The sequence below is a fragment of the Pollachius pollachius genome (assembly GCF_949987615.1).
Source record: "Pollachius pollachius genome assembly, chromosome: 1".
Classification (NCBI taxonomy): Eukaryota; Metazoa; Chordata; class Actinopteri; order Gadiformes; family Gadidae; genus Pollachius; species Pollachius pollachius.
In genome coordinates this window covers 20188849-20204414 of record NC_136934.1, presented here as the reverse complement: position 1 = coordinate 20204414, position 15566 = coordinate 20188849, and the positions used below count along the sequence as shown (strand labels likewise).

The following is a 15566-nucleotide window of genomic DNA, read 5'->3' as shown; positions in this document are numbered from 1 at the left end:
CTATCCAGCCACCACCCCTGCCTCTCTGTTTGTATCTCCAGACCCTCTGCAGAATTTCCTTAAGGACTACCCAGCCGTGCTCATTGTTAAAAGCATGTTATTCTGTGTCAGATGCCATGACAACCTAAGTGCCGGCTCGAGGGCTCTGTATTTATTTTTTGAGTCACTCAGCGCTGAATGTTTCTGGAATGCTTGCGTTGGCTTCAGACCGCTATTGACTAAACGATAAAAAATGGAAACAAACCCGTGTAAGTTGAATAAAGATGTTGTAGTGGCGGTGGCTGCAGATCCATAACTTAGCACGTCTAAAGGTCACGGCCGTTCATCACAGCAGACTTCATTAACAGTTGTCGTGGAGCTATAGGGCTTATTAACATTGAATGGATATGTTTGCGCATGCTGCCAGCATGGTGACGCCTTTACAAATGGAAACCAAAATACAGCTTTCAGTGAAAGAGATGTATATTTACGGGCAGCGAAACGAAATTGAAAAATCTGTTGATATATCCTAGTAAAAACACCAAGCACCTTACTTAAAGGTTCAATGAGCAGTAGCCATGTGTGGACCAAGTTATCACAAAAAGTCAGTCACTTGACTTTCACATGAGGCAAAAAGCAAACCAGTAAAGATGAAAGTAAGTCAGGCGATATCATTTTGTTTCAATTATAGCATTCAGTTAATTTGTTTATGGACACACAGGCACGCACACACTCACGCAGACAGAAAGACAGACGGACAGACGGGCGGACGGAAGAACAGAGAGATGGACAAACGGCGGAACGGACGGACGGAATGACGGACACACAAACACACACACACATACACACATACACACATACACACATACACTCACACACCCCAACCCACACACACATACCCAGCCACTGACCATCACTTGGTACCGCTTTAGGAATGGGCACCTCTGGTCCCGGCCGGCTGCGGTAACCCGGCCGTGGGTTTCTGGTGACAGAGGGACGGACACGGGGCTGAGGCGATCAGGTTGCACTCTCCCAGAGCACAGCTATTGAAGTATGCCGTGGAGCCTGCTGTAACCGTCTCTCTCTGTCGCTCCTTTGGGTCGGGACCGGGTTTTCTAAGGCCCTAGAGGACATCCCCTGACCCCCCTGGGTGGACATGAGGGAACTGGTCTATCAGTCTTGCACGGTCTGTGTGTGGGAGAAGGTAAGGCCAGAAAGAGTGGCGATGTACGACATTGGCTTGGCCGTGGGCCCTGTGGTGCCCGCCACCTATTGAAGGTGTTCCACTCGTTGTGTGTTGTGCTCGGAGTCACGCAGGTGAGCGTGATCACTGCCCTTTGCGCCTTGAGCGCAATTATCTCCATACGCGTCAATTCCGTCGTTTACCATCGAATGTTGATGAATTTTGTCTGTATGCGCGCTTGCTAATGAAGGCAGCATTGTTCAATCAAATCATGTTTTCTGTGAACAGAAATTACGCATGAGAGTCAAATATAAAATGGCCTTCATGTTTGTTACAATGCAGAGCTGTGAATATGGAGTCTTTGTTAGCATCATCTTTTAGTGGTTTTGTACCTCAAAACAAGGCGTAAATTGTGTCCATTCACACATTGTTTTATGGGCAATGTTGGTCTGCATTTCAAAGTCCTACATCATCCCCCTGTAAATCAAACAATGCTTCAACGAATCAGACCAAAACAGAAAAACACTTTCCAAACAAAAAAACATCAAACAAGCTTTTCGATGGGTTGGCTCTTTTCCCCCCAAGCGCGGTCATTTTAGCGCGCGCCACATAACGGGGGGCTGGTTGCAAACAAATCCGTCATGCTTGCCGTTGTTACGGTAACGTGATCTAGGTCGTCATGATCTGGGCTCGTTGTTCAGCCTGAGCCTGTAAAGCCCCGGTCCTGACGTCTCCCACAGCAGCCTCTGTGGAGCCGGGCCTGCCCTTGCTGCTGTTATGTAACGCGGCACGGGGCTGCATGCAGAGCGGCTCACCCCCAGCGGGAGCCTATTACCTGCCACCGTTTGGAGGTTTCATCCTGACTCCTAAAACACCCCTTCCCTCCCGCGCCGGCACACACCTCTCTGTCTTTAAACGGGTTTAAGAAAGGGCTCAAGGTGTTTCCCTGCTGCATAAGTAATGCTGTTTAACTTAAAGAAGGCGTTCTGCTCTCTCTCTCTCTCTCTCGCTCTCTCTCTCTTTCCCTGGCTCTCTCTCCCTCTCATTCTACCTCTTTACTCCTCCTTCCTCTTCTCCGTGTCTCTCTCCCTCTCCCTCTCTCCTTCTTCCTCTCTCCTTCTCCTTCTCTCCTTCTCCCTCTCCTCCCCCCCCTCTCTCTCTCTCTTTCCCCGGCTCTCTCTCCCTCCCTGTCTTTCTCTCCCTCTCATTCTACCTCTTTACTCCTCCTTCCTCTTCTCCGTGTCTCTCTCCCTCTCCCTCTCTCCTTCTTTCTCTCTCCTTCTCCCTCTCCTCCCCCCCCTCTTTCTCTCTCTCTCTCTTTCCCCGGGTCTCTCTCCCTCCCTGTCTTCCTCTCCCTCTCATTCTACCTCTTCACTCCTCCTTCCTCTTCTCTGTGTCTCTCTCCCTCTCCCTCTCTCCTTCTCCTTCTCTCCTTCTCCCTCCCCTCCCCTCCCTCTCTCTCTCTCTCTCTCTCTCACCACTGACGATGACTCATGCAAACACACCCCTGCAGAAATCTTCTCTCCGGCTCCTGGGAGAGGCAGAGGGAAAGTGAGGCAGAAACTAAGAAAAGACAGTAAGAGGCACAGAGTACAATAGAGGTCTTTGCTGCTGTGGATTTTCACCCGGGCAGCCAGTGTACATGCAGACGGCTGTGCTTTATCTGCCCCTGTGAGCCTTCGCTGTCTGCCCTGCATGCTCTCGGAATAGCTCTTCTCATCCTTATAAACGGACCCACCTCTGGAACGCAGCCTGCACTCTCTGTTCTGTTCAACAATGCACAGCATGCACCATTCACTCATCCAGCCAAATGTGTTGTATGATGTTTTGTAAGCAAAACATGGCACAGGCACACACACACACACACACACACACACACACACACACACACACACACACACACACACACACACACACACACACACACACACACACACACACACACACACACACACACACAGCAGTTGTAAACTCATTCTCCGTACCCGAGCCCGACCCTCTCATTTTCTTCCCTCTGGTCGATTAATATTGATGAGTGCTGGTATAACAACAAGTAGTGAATTTGAATGCTTTGTCGTCATGCCAGGTTGGGTTGAATTGGCACGCGTAATTCTCCTATTTTTACCACATAGTGTCAAAACAGGGCTGTCTCCTCCAATGTGTGTAAGGCCGTAATGCTGGGAATAATGCATGTCTTTGCCCAGGAGGCTAGGGAGGGGTGGGGGATGGGGGTCACCTAACTATACTTGCTCTCTAGCTGCGACCAGTGTGCACCACACAGCCAGTGGGGGCCATTATGCAACCTGGCTCACTCAGCTGCTGGGCCTGCTAACAACAGCTCCAGCCATTCCTCTCCCTCTCTCTCTCGCTTGCTCTCGGTCTCTTTCGCTCTCTCTCGCTCTCTCTCCCTCGATCTCTCTCTCGCTCTCTCTCCGTCGATCTCGCTCTCGCTTTCTCTCCCTCGCTCTCTCTCTCTCTCGCGCTTTCTCTCTCTCTCTCTCTCTCTCTCGCATGGCTCTCTCTCACTCGCTCTCTCTCTCCCTCTCAATCTCTCACTCTCTCTGTCTGTCTGGTCTCTATCTCTCTTTCTCTCACTGTCTGTCTCTCTCTTTCTCTCTCTGTCTGTCTCTCTGTCTCTCTCTCTGTGTTTGTCTCTTTCTTTGTGTGTCCATCTTTCTCTCTAGATTTCTCTTTAATAGAGCTTTTGTTTTTTGTGTCTCATCATTTGTTAAGGATTCATTGTTCCTCCTATTTATTTAATACATCGTATTTAACAATGAATTTGATCTGAAACTATGGCTTACCATCCCAACCCCCGTACCTGCTTATCTGCTGTCTGTGTACCTGCCTGCCTGTCTGTCTGCCTGTCTGTCTAGCTTGATCTATTTCCTTCCACCCACTTTGCCCTTATTAAGATTTGACTTTGGTGACCTTCTCCAGTCTCCTGTCCGCGATCTCAGTCCAACGCCGCTGTTTGTTTGCTTGCTCGGTTGCTCACTTGCTCGGTTGTTTTTGTATCCATCAAAGAGTACCAGGAGATAAGGAATGCACAGCTCTCTGAATTATTTGTTATTTACTGTTTACTTGTTGTTTACCGAGTCATCTCACGGCTTGCTTTCTCGTGACGGCTCGGCCATTAGCTGTCGTCTGCTGTATTTGGGTGTGAAGCTGAGAAGTGAGCGAGGGTGGTCCCCATGGTGTCTCTGCTCGGCCCCCCCTAGATGCTAACTCAACACATGGATATTTAGACACACTGTAGCCGCCAGTAAAGACGGCTGGTTGCGCTCCACTGGTTTTGTTGACTCTGATTCAGCGGGCTAGGGGTTGCGTTATAGGTCAAATTAGCACAGACACTATAGTAAGAGTAGCAGAGCTAATTTCTCGTAAGCAATCCACTCACATCGCCCATGTCCTTTAAGGGTAAGACCGCAAGGATATCGTCCCAAGAAAGCAAACATATATGCATGGTTATTTGTGGGGAATTTACGCTTGAGTTCCAATTTTATTTTAATGACCAAGAGCAGAAAAAAAAGGCAGTCACATGTGACAAAGGACCCATTTCAGAGTGAGGCCTGTAAAGCTCTATCAAACCGTTTCTGTCTGATGGGTGTCCATGTTGTTTACGAGAATACCGTATATAGAAATGCATGAGGTATGAATGGGACTGGCAGGGGGTGGGGGGGGAATGGGGGACCTGGGGGGGTGCAGGTCAAAGCATAGTCCGGGAGAAAATTGGATTCTGATTCACAGTCCTGGAGAAAAAATAACTCTAGAAAAAAAGAATGAAATGCCCCGGAGTTAGCAGGCCGTCTTCCGTTAAAAATAAGTAATTTGTTTTCAAGGGGGCCGCAGCAGGGGCGTCTGCTCATTTGTTCCACGCCGCTGTCTGCGCACGAGGCCGTGTGCTTGTGTGCGCGTGTGCGGGCGCAACCCGGGCGTCCGCGTGGCGTAACTCCGTAACAATCTGTGCACGTTCCGCCACATCAACTCAGTCACCCAGGTCACAGACGTCTGAGCGGTTGGCCCGCCCTGGTTGATAGAGGAAAATGGCTATATGAAGGGAATAGAGTGGATTAAATACTGGATGTATCGCTGAGGGGATAGAGGAAATTGTGTTTTTCCAATGGTTGTGTGAGTTCCGTTCCCAGGCATCGTTATTTAAATTCTTCACAGGGTGTCACCGAGCGGTGTGTGGGTGGGCTGTGCCTTTTCCTCCATCTGTCCGCTGCTGTGCACTTCCTGGCACTTGTTGGTTGTAAGCAAGGCTTCCGATTGGCCCTCCCCAGCCAGGTAATGTCCGCCAATCGAGTGGCTCGCCAAAAAGGAACATAGGAGACACTGCAAAGCGAGGGGGTGGTGCTAGCCCCTGTTTACTGCCAGGCTTTTCGGACAGGGTTTGACGTGGTTTTTCTATGTCACGCCCTGTCGTGAGAGACAGGTGGTGCTCAGGATGAGATGGAGAGACACGACCTGTCTCGTGACGCGTGACGTGTTTTTCCACGAGATATTCACATCAGCGACCGGTCACTGTACTTATGTAACAAACTGCTTTCAGACAGTCATCGGCTTTGAAGACAGAAGAGGAGGGAGGGTCACGGCCGTCTGGTTAGAATGGATTCGTCCTCTGATCTGACCTTTCTCCGGATGCATGGCCAGAGGGCAGGGCCCGTGGGCCTTTCTGCAGGTGGTAGGTCTGTAGCTAATATCAAGGCCCTGGCAGCGGTACCTAACGTGTTCTGGTGTGGGAGGCGAACCCACGGTGTAAAACACATGCTAAGGCTGTTTGAAAGAGAGATAGAATAACAGCACAAAGAAATGGCCAAGAATCACTCAGTGAACATTAGTTTGTGCTTTATTAAATGCATTCTGCTAAACAGGGCATTTTTAAAGGTTTTATAGTGTAGTTCATTCCTACGGTTATATATTTCACTTTGTTGTTGATCAAAACGCAGTGGAATCCAGCCTCCAGATCTAATAGTGTGGGTTCTGGGACAATCTGTGGCGGAATTTCAGCTGAATGCGGTCTGATGGATGGAGTGGGAGCACAGCCGCTGCCTCCTCCATCCAGTCCATCGCCGCCTGCTGGGCTCAGCCACCACGTCTGTGGCTCTGGCACCACATCAAATGGAGGCACCCCGCCACCATCACTAGCAGAACAAAACCCTCCGTGTATATACAGCACCTGGGTGTGGGTGTGGGTGTGCGCGGGTGTGTGGGTGTGGGTGTGTGTGTGTTTGTGTGCGTCTCTTACCCACTCACTCACTCTCTCTCTCTCTCTCTCTCTCTCTCTCTCTCTCTCTCATCTTACTCTCTCTTTCTCATCTTCCTCACTCTCTCTCATCTTACTCTCTCTTTCTCATCTGTCCCTCTCTCTCTCATCTAACTCTTTCTCATCTTACTCTCTCTCTCATCTTACTCTCTCAATCTCTCTCTCTCTCTCTCTCTCTCTCTCTCTCTCTCTCTCTCTCTCATCTTACTCTTTCTTGCCCTCTCACCCTCTCTTAGTCCAGTTGCTGGGAGGATTGTCATATTAGCGTGATGGCCACATAAAGCATTAGCCCTTTGCCAGTAGGGGCAAGTGTTTCCTCCTGTGTAGCGGACCTCTAGCCTGGGCTAACGGAGCCGGGGGAGCTCCACCAGGGCAGATGCTATTCTAACGCAGGCTCTGACTTCAAAGGCTTCTGGTGGGTTGTGATGTGAATTCCAACAGGAGAGAGCGCAGGATCAACACACACACAGAAGGGCTGCCGCTGTCTGATAGCGTAGCACATGTAGCTCAGGGCAATGACTAAGGACACTCTTACCTTTATCTCTGTGTTGCATCGCTGTCTAATATGGCGCTGTTGGGTGGAGAAAGGAAACAAATTGTTGAGCCATTCGGTTTTCATTGGAAAACGAATTTGATAAATATGTACATCTGAGAGGACACCAGTTATCATCCCTCCTTCATTGCCTTGACATTTCAGTCTTCACAGTTGACTCTGCATGAACAGGAACACTGTGATCAGGACAAATAGGGCGACATGTAATATTTTGTCTAATAATCTCCTGAACTCGTCGTAACCTGTCGCCGGTCGAGGATCCAAGTGTGCAGATAACCAGCCTCCCCGTAGTCTGATGTGAATCCATGTGATGTGAGAAGGGGAGATGACCTTCTTTTCCATAGATGTGCTTCTAAGGGAGAGACAGGTGTAAGACTCAGGGAGAGCTAGATGTTTGAGTGAAAGGAATGATGACGTTTATCTGATGTTTGCAAGTCATGAAGGATTGTCGTTGCCTATTCATTACTTAGTGATAAACTACAATCTGCAAGCACACCTATTTTGTTTTTAATATGTACAAACACGACACAATGATGCACAAACGATGGAAACACATGCACACACCTAAACATTTTCCCTTTAAGGTACCCTTAATCTTATATCATCCAAACAGCAAAGCGATTAAGGAAGGAAATTAACCAAAGGCCACTATGAATTGATAATCTCCGTAGCGAATGTATAATGAAGTGCTTAACTAAACAAGGTAAATAAGGCTCACGCTGGTTAATATCGCGGCACCATATGGATGTTCAAGGCCTGAGTGTGTTCTATGGAAGGCCTGAGGGCACCGATACCACCTTCATTCAGATCAAGGACAAGTGCTTACATTTGGTTTTCTTTCTACTTACCTTCTTGGTTCTTAGTACTTAATCATACTATTACATAACAATGACTCTGAAAACATGTTGGATTTTCATCAGATGTTCCTCGCGTTCTGACTGGAACTAATTAAAAACACTTAATGATTATGTTGCTTACATGTATCATTTGTTCCCTATGTTAATGAGATGTTAATGTTTTGTTATGGAAACTATTGTTTGCAGATTATATAAGGGTTTGCACAATATAATTGCTGTGTTATATTTGAGTTATTGTTATTTTGTTGAGTTTATGAAAATTCCCCTAGCTTTAAGAAAAGAGGCAAAGGCATAGAAACACAGGGAAAAATGTAAAGATTATGTACTGGTTACATGGTTACACATCCCCTTGCCGTGAAGTGGATTCGGATGCAGTTGCATTGGAATCGTGTTACGGAGTAGTTTTATGGAGTAGTATTACAGAGTAGTTTAACAGAGCAGTTTTACGTACTTTTAGTAGTTTAGTACGAGTACATAAGCACAGTATGGGGCCGATACCCAGTACTGGTATCGGTGTCGGTGCATCCCTACTTAAATCACATTGCTGAGTCTCTATTTATAGAATGTTTTCTAATGCCTCAGTGACCTCATCTCCTCCCCCTCCCCTCCCTTCCCTCCCCCCTCCCTCTCCCCCTCCTCTCGTCCTCTCACCCCCCTGTTCCCACTACGCTCCTCATCCTCCTCATCTGCTCCTCCATGTTTAGAGCCAGCCATGGGCTCCTACTCTGGCGCGCACCATTCCAGTGCACACTGCGCGCACACACACACACAAACAGGCACACACACACACACACACACTTTTACACAGATGCCACCATGCATGCACACAAACACACACACACTGATAACGAATGTGTCTCCAGGGTTTGTGTGTGTGTGTGTGTGTGTGTGTGTGTGTGCGTGCGTGTGTGCGTGTGTGTGTGTGTGTGTGTGTGTGTGTTTGTGTGTGTACGTGTGTATGTGTGTGTGGGGGGGGCGAGGGGAGAGGTGATGCTGGCCCTATGAACACACTGTCCCCACCACTAAAAGAACACAGCTATGACCCTGCCGGGGCCACATTGGTCATTGATGATCCGTACACACAGGCATACACACACACACACACACACACATACATGTGCACACACCGGCATGCACGCACACACATGCACACAACTAACAAGCCCGCACATACACAGGCACTAATATTGATATTGTTTTTTAGGGGAATAGATCCAATGGATCTGGTACAAGCTCTGCCTTGATCAGCCAGACTGCATGTGCCATGTGTGGCCCGTGTTTTCTGTTGTAACCATGCTTACTGCAAGGCAGTCTGCTCCGGGTTGTGGACAACAGCTCAAATCTGAGGATGAGTAAGGCTGTGTGTGTGTGTGTGTGTGTTCCTGTGTAGGCAGCAGCAGAACTGGGCTTGCCAGCACTATAAGTCCTGATTGATATTCATAAGATGCTCCCCTTTGGGTCTTGAGTCATGCTTTCACCCCCCCCCCCCCCCCCCCACACCCGCAACAAAAATAGATAAATTAACGAATCAAAAACCTCAAAACAAATTCAAACAAATCCCTGTCAGTCTTATACTGTTGCCGCTGTATGCAACATTTGTCGGGGAGGCGGAATTAGCCATAGCTGGCGTGGTTGTTCACCACATGGTCGCCAGATTAAAAGCAATTTAAAAAAAAACAGCCGGCGTTCGACACAAAGCCTTTATCCGCCTCCACTGTTGTCCCTGGTGGGTGAAGCCTTCATTGTTTGGCTCCATTAGGCCGCTGCTGTGGTCTGAACGCCTCGTGGACAACATACTCAGAGTCGACTTCAGCTGCTCTTTGTGCTTCTCAGTAGTCCCTGACTGCTGTTGAAGGTCTATGTTTCGGTTTTTTTTATGTAGTTGTATGTGATTACTTAACAACAAAGTACAAAGGCTTCAAGGATCATATTTCCAAGTGAAAACGGGAAATTAGCTCAGGAGTAGAAAACGTAGGTGGAGAATGACTGGGTTGTGCCGAAGTGACAAAGCACACTATTCAGCTTTGTGTCAGCCAGTAGCTCTGTATGCGTAGGTTATTATGATATTATTGGTTGAAATGTTAAGTCTGCCAGTGCTAACAAAGCGTTGGAGGAATCTATATAGATTTTGATTTGGATGTAAAATAATAAAAGTAAACAGGTTTGGCGGTTTTGGTGGAGGTGTTGTGTAGGGGATGTGTAGGTGTGTTAGAGCTGGAGGTGTGGTGGAGGTGAAGTCATGGAGACCCACGTTTCTACGCTCTTTTTGGTAGCAGAGAGGGAGAAGAGGGGGGGAGGGAGGGGAAGGAGGTAGTTGCTTTTTATATACTGAGAGAGAGGTTTGATTTTATTTTACAAGTCCTTTATTGAAATAGTCTGTACTGTATAGGGAGCAATCTCATAGGCTCTGCTTACACAAGCTTTCTAAATCTTCCTTCAAACTGTGATTTGAAAACAGTGTGCGATTGGGAGTAAAAGACATCGAAACTGGCAGCAACTGCTGTAAAAGACATTTAGAGAACCCTTTCAGAACCACGTCCAGGGGGGATGTAATCTACACCGACTAGAGATAGCTTCTCTTCTAGTTAGACTCTCGCTGAACCATAAACAAGGCACATGCTAAGCTCATAGGCCGTCGAGCATAAAGATAGGGGTGCGTCTTATGCAAATGTCTCTGAAGCCTCTCACACTATTCCTAGCCCTTGCACATTCTATTATTAAACACTTTTTGCTGCACAAACCAAAGCAATGTAAACGGGTGCTCCACCGTGGTACTATTGTTTCCCTTGTGTAAACCGGGCCAGGGACATTTTAAAGAAAGAACATGAAAGAAATCACCTCAAATTAGGTCAGGACAGGTTTACCTGTCAAAAGTAAAGAATCACTTGAAGAGCATTGGGAAACTGAAAAAGATAAACACCTATTATGGTGAAAAGACCACACAGAAATAACTAGGAAAACTGAAAAACAAATAACTATGGTCCTGTTGTTGGTTTTTCAACTATCCTTCCCCAGAAGAGTGTTCACCCTATATCCCTCCTCCTTCCTCTCCGTCTGTACATTCCTGGCCTGTGTTAACCCTCTCATCCATTCCTTTATTCACCCACTGATGTGCTAGGTCTTCATCTCTGTTGCTCTATCCTTTGTGCTGGTGCTGTCCTTTATGTGGCCCTGCCGTCCCGTCCCCCCGAACCCCAACCATGCCTCTCCCCCCCTGGGGGGACACTAACACCACACGCCTGGGAGGGCAGAATGCTATAGGGGCTGTATGTATTTCTGTGTGTCTCTATGTGTGTTGGTGTGTGTGTGTGTGTGTGTGTGTGTGCGTGTGCGTGTGTGTATGTGTGTGTGGTTGTATGTGTGTGCGTGTATGTGTGTGTGCGTGTGTATGCGTGTGTGCGTGTATGTGTGTGTGAGTGTTTCACAGTATATAGGAGTTAATGTGGGTTTCTGTCGCAATTTACAGTCAGCAAAATTACATGCCCACACACACACAAACACATGCAAGCACACATACACACAGACACACACACTGCTAAGCGCACAGCAGACAAGTACAGTATTACCCGAGAGTGAAGGCATCTCTGCCCTACGCCACACGCAGGCGAGTGCGCGTGCGGATGTAAGCTTTTTGGGTTACGCAACCTACTCTGCCATTTGAAATGATCTGAGATCATGACTCCTCTCCATGGAGGACTAGATTACAGCGTGTCTGAGAAAAGCAGTGTGAGGCCCACTCAGTCCAGCTGGATCCTCCACAGAGGACAGCTCCATGTTCCACCATACTCTCTGTAGAATCTTTAGATATTCTTACATTTGTGCCTCAGGTTGAGCTGTATTTGGTACTATATATTTATATATATATCTTACTACTTTAATAGCAGGTCTGTCGCACCAGTTACTCAAGTTCCTCATGTGCGCATGTGCCAAGCAGCCTGCAGCTCACACACACACACAGCGCGCGCGAACGCGTACATACACCGCAAGCACGCAGATACGCAGCGCATTGTGGCAACCCGTTTCCCCGATTGTCAGATACCCGGCAGGAATCACACAGAAATCAAGGGTTAAAGCCGCAGTCAGCGTTTATTTCGCAAGAATAAATAGTCTGTATCCTCGTGCTAGGGTCTCCGTGAGCCTCCAGATCGCCGGCGTGGTGCGGAATCCCTCCGTGTCGCTTCGCCCTTCTCCCGGTCTAGCGAGCACTCCCGCCGTGTCACTTGCCCGGCGCTGTGCGGAATCCCTCCGTGTCCCTTGCCGTTCGCCCGGTCTGGTGCTTGCTCCCTCCGTGTCACTCTATGTGGTGCGGACTCTCTCCGTGGCACTTCCTCGTTGGTGCGGTCTGGTGCCCCTTTTATGCCGGCTCCTGGTCCATTCCCTTCCTCCGGCCAGGTGTCCCCGATTGCGCTGATTGGGGGGAGAGACGTGGTGCTCTCTGTCGCCGGCTGGAGGTTGGCGACGGTAAACCAGGTCTACTGCGTGTCCTCGGACCCGCCCGGTCCGAGGTTCAGCGGCGGGATGCCACAGCATACACACAGCGCACACACACGCACATGCGCAAGAACGTACATGGAAACGCACACACACACACATACACACACACACACGCACACACACACACACACACGCACGCGCACACACCGTACGTCAAGACAAAGGCAGCGACACACTCGCCGAGGTAATATGTTATGTTTTTAAACATAACGGCTCCGCCATCCACACACGGGCAGGTAAGAACACACACGCATGCGCACACACCGCAGCGACACTCGCCCTTAAACATAATGGCTCCACCATCGACACACTCGCATGTTAGAACACACACGCAAGCGCACACACCGCAGCGACACTCGCCCAGGTAAGACGTTATGTTTTTAAACATAACGGCTCCGCCATCGACACACGCGCAGGTAAGAACACAAATGCACACGCACACACCGCAGCAACAGTCGCCCAGGTAAGACGTTATGTTTTTAAACATAACTGCTCCGCCATCGACACGCTCGCCCAGGTACGAACACACATGCACACACCGCAGCGACACACTAGCCCAGGTAAGACGTTACGTTTTTGAACATAACGGCTCCACCTTTGACAAACTCTCCCAGGTAACCCGTTCTGTCTATAGACTGTAGAAATTGTGATAAAAGAAGGGAAGAGACAATTTCTCACCTCGACAAGCCACGGCGGGTCGTTCATTTTGTCATATAAAAAACGTTAAATTCAAACATCGCACCGACCGTCATATCAACACATAAGTCACGTGATTTTAAAGAGACAGTGTCCCTATAACACGGAACGAAAACATGTCAATAACACAGTATGGTGATTTATGTCTATAGAGTCCACCACAAGACTACACTTTCTAGCTCAAATGTAATATTACCCTCCTCCTTGAGCCTCCCGGAATGTCTTTACAATTTGTTGCTCAAACTTAATATTACGCTCCTCCTTGAGCCTCCCCAAATGTCTTGCGGTATTGATATCCCCCGCCCTCCTGCCTGAGGACTGTTTTAGCTGTTTTATTTTTCTTAAGTTTTGTGTGTATGCTATGTGTGACTGTAGGCTACTGCTGCCTGACTAGGCCAGGACACTGGAAGAGAAGTTTAATCACAATGATGATTATTATTTTCAACTAACCAATAGTAGTTGCCTTGCATTTTAAAATGTCAATGCACTTTTCATCCCTGAATTACAGTAAAAGCTATTTAATAATTGATTTGCATGCATAGTATACTACACTTTCCATTGAACAATTACCCCTGTTACCATAAATGGACTAATTTTATAATGTAATCAAATGCTCACACACTAGCTGCTTTCAGACACACGTGTTAGTCCTGATATTCTCCTGATGGGTCGTATGTGTGAACAAAAGATCCTGACATTTGTACCCTGAAAATCTCCTGAATAACACTACCCCTGAGGTAGTATTTTCTCTGTGGGAAATGTAAATTACCTTATATGTGAATGACGAGTAGAAAGTCGTTGTTGACGCTTCTGCATGTCATTGAGTGCCCCCTAAATGATAATCAGCCTGTTGCCTTTTGTTCGCTGAATGGTTAAAAAATGTTTAAATGTTGGCACTGCTTTTAAGAGTCATTTGTGGTGAGCGAATGATATACACTGTAAAATTATAGGCAAAATGTTATTATATTATGCGCTCAGGAATGTGTTACATTATCGACTGGGGTTTCCACATTACTGCTATGGGTTTAATTACAACTAGAGGTTGAGCGCGCACGCAATGCGTGTGCGGAAACTCTGATATATATGTATATATAAATATATATACAGTGGGGCAAAAAATTATTTAGTCAACCACCAATTGTGCAAGTTCTCCCACTTATAAAGATGAGAGAGGCCTGTAATTTTCATCATAGGTATACCTCAGCTATGAGAGACAAAATGAAAAAAAATAATCTAGAAAATCACATTGTCTGATTTTTAAAGAATTTATTTGCAAATTATGGTGGAAAATAAGTATTTGGTCAATAACAAAAGGTCATCTCAATACTTTGTTACATGCCCTTTGTTGGCAATGACAGAGGTCAAACGTTTTCTGTAAGTCTTTACAAGGTTTTCACACACTGCTGCTCGTATATTGGCCCATTCCTCCATGCAGATCTCCTCTAGAGCAGTGATGTTTTTGGGCCTTCGCTGGGCAACACGGACTTTCAACTCCCTCCAAAGATTTTCTATGGGGTTGAGATCTGGAGACTGGCTAGGCCACTCCAAGACCTTGAAATGCTTCTTACGAAGCCATTCCTTCGTTGCCCGGGCGGTGTGTTTGGGGTCATTGTCATGCTGAAAGACCCAGCCATGTTTCATCTTCAGTGTCCTTGCTGATGGAAGGAGGTTTTCACTCAAAATCTCACGATACATGGCCCCATTCATTCTTTCCGTCACACGGATCAGACGTCCTGGTCCCTTGGCAGAAAAACAGGCCCAAAGCATGATGTTTCCACCCCCATGCTTCACTGTAGGTATGGTGTTCTTTGGATGCAACTCAGCATTCTTTCTCCTCCAAACACGACGAGTTGAGTTTTTACCAAAAAGTTATATTTTGGTTTCATCTGACCATATGACATTCTCCCAATCCTGTTCTGGATCATCCAAATGCTCTCTAGCAAACTTCAAACGGGCCCGGACATGCACTGGCTTTAGCAGGGGGACACGTCTGGCACTGCAGGATTTGAGTCCCTGGCGGCGTAGTGTGTTAGTGATGGTAGCCTTTGTTACTTTGGTCCCAGCTCTCTGGAGGTCATTCACTAGGTCCCCCCGTGTGGTTCTGGGATTTTTGTTCACCGTTCTTGTGATCATTTTGACCCCACAGGGTGAGATCTTGCGTGGAGCCCCAGATCGAGGGAGATTATCAGTGGTCTTGTATGTATTCCATTTCCTAGTAATTGCTCCCACAGTTGATTTCTTCACACCAAGCTGCTTACCTATTGCAGATTCAGACTTCCCAGCCTGGTGCAGGTCTACAATTATGTTTCTGGTGTCCTTTGACAGCTCTTTGGTCTTGGCCATAGTGGAGTTTGGGGTGTGACTGTTTGAGGTTGTGGACAGGTGTCTTTTATACTGATAAGGAGTTCAAACACGTGCCATTAATACAGGTAAACAGCCTCTTAAAGAAGAAGTTACAGGTCTGTGACAGCCAGAAATCTTGCTGGTTTGTAGGTGACCAAATACTTATTTTCCACCATAATTTGCAAATAAATT

The 15566-nt window shown here is 47.4% G+C and overlaps 1 protein-coding gene across 1 annotated transcript in view; it reads left to right on the top strand.

Moving 5' to 3' along the window:
* Positions 1-1135: 1135 nt before the first annotated feature.
* rimbp2b (RIMS binding protein 2b) overlaps positions 1136-15566 on the top strand; it is a gene marked incomplete at both ends in the record, with an annotated part of 65973 nt that continues 51542 nt past the window's right edge. The window contains one exon of the mRNA XM_079752825.1: positions 1136-1183. Coding sequence (XP_079608951.1) covers positions 1136-1183 — 48 coding nt within the window. The remainder of the gene's footprint in view (positions 1184-15566) is intronic.